This window comes from Oryzias melastigma, linkage group LG19 (assembly GCF_002922805.2).
Source record: "Oryzias melastigma strain HK-1 linkage group LG19, ASM292280v2, whole genome shotgun sequence".
NCBI classification, from domain to species: Eukaryota; Metazoa; Chordata; class Actinopteri; order Beloniformes; family Adrianichthyidae; genus Oryzias; species Oryzias melastigma.
This window is the reverse complement of record NC_050530.1, coordinates 17,554,432-17,556,088: the sequence shown is the minus strand read 5'-3', so window position 1 is coordinate 17,556,088 and position 1,657 is coordinate 17,554,432. Positions and strand designations below refer to the sequence as shown.

At 43.8% G+C, this 1,657-nt stretch overlaps 1 protein-coding gene across 4 annotated transcripts in view; it reads right to left on the bottom strand.

The window, feature by feature from the left end:
- The window catches only part of LOC112154274 (anoctamin-4), a 108,229-nt gene that overhangs the window by 102,410 nt on the left and 4,162 nt on the right, over positions 1–1,657 (bottom strand). For all 4 annotated transcript variants that reach the window (XM_036217051.1, XM_024285088.2, XM_036217050.1 and 1 more), the window contains exon 2: positions 974–1,045. In XM_036217051.1, coding sequence (XP_036072944.1) covers positions 974–1,045 — 72 coding nt within the window. The remainder of the gene's footprint in view (positions 1–973; positions 1,046–1,657) is intronic.

Below are 1,657 nucleotides of genomic sequence, written 5' to 3'. Positions count from 1 at the left end.
CCTCCTGCTCCTGGTCGTGGACTGCAATTCTGCTTCGTCTTGACTATGGACTTCATCATCACTCGTCCCTCAGCTCCATCTGAATAAACTCTTTTGGATACTTAGTTGTAGAAGCTAATCTTTCTTTAACAGTTCTGGTATTGCCTGTCCGTGCTCCTGGGTGAGAACCTTGCCCAGATGCGGTATCGGACGTGCTTCTTGGTGAGAACCAGGTACGGATGCACTACTGGACGTGGTACTGGATGCGGTGCCAGATGCGCTCCTGGGCGAAAACTGGGCCCAGATGCCGTACCGGATGCAGTATCAGACCTGAACCAGTACTGGATGCTAGTTCCTGGGACCAGGAACAGGACCAGGAACCGCTCTCTGACCCATCTTTCGAGGTAGTTTTGGTCTGATTCTAGTCGGATTGAGTTTCGGTTTGTTTTGAGCTTAGGACTTCCATTATTCCTCCTCTCGTTGATTTGCCCCAACCTCTTAATTCCTGACCAATGACTGAGGAGATCTCTAGTCACATGGTTTTGTTTACAGCTTTGGTTGACAACAGAAATGTCCGGTTGACAGCCGTCTGAATACAGACCAAAAACAAGGTCCAGGACTTGATATGGACTAAATGAAGTCTGGACCAACAAGCTTTTCCAGTCTCGAAACACCCTTAGAAATGCAAAAAGGAATTTGAATTTCAACTTGCATTTGATGTGATTTCAGTATTAGAAGTATAAAAAACATCCAATGTAAAACTATCAGACACTGAAAGAACTAAAGACAAGGCCACAGCTGTGTGTTCCCTTTGGTCTAAAATGTGTTCTCTGTGCTGTGAGAAATGAACCAGGACACTGTAACCTTTGCTGGACTGCTAGAATGCAGCAAACGGCTCCATGCAGGTGTACATCAGACCCTTTTTAATCACAAGAAAATCTGCAGGAACAACAAAACACCAGCAGCATTTCCACCAGCTCAGCCACAGACTTACCGATAGTGATTTGACTGACGCAGCTATAAAAGGTTCCTGAAGAGATGTGGCTGCTGCTGCTGGGTTCCCGGTCTGTGAGAGAGCAGATACATGAGGAGTCAATGTCCACCGCAGCGTCCCTTCATATCAACACTTTACAACCCAGCACTGCAGTTGGGTTTAATAAAGGATCTACGGGAGGATGTTATCACTGCATTCAAATGTGTTTGAGACAGAACGCTGCAGCAGGTGGCTGCAGAAAACTGCACCAACGCTCAGTTAAAACCTCTTCAAGAATTAAACACTCGGGTTGTATCTGAATCCACCAATCACTATATAGTGCGTTCACCATTTTCTAGTACTGTCTGAATTTACTATTCCAAAATCGAGTGCGCTCGAAACTTCCCAGAAGTCTTTGCAAATAACTAGTGTGCATCGATGCTCACTAGATTAGTGAATATAGACCACAATGCATTGCTGTTGTACAAAAAAAACATACATAAATGTCATTTTTGAATAAACCAACATTTTCACCATCAGAACATAATAGTCATAAATAATTGTCAAGAAATTTTCATATTTCTTCAATCGGTGACATCATATTTGGAGTTTAAAAAAAATAGTGAGCATCGTCTCCGAATAACTTTAAATTCCAGGGCAATAGTCCTGCACTATGTCGTTTCTTAGTAGTTGGGGGGGGGGGGG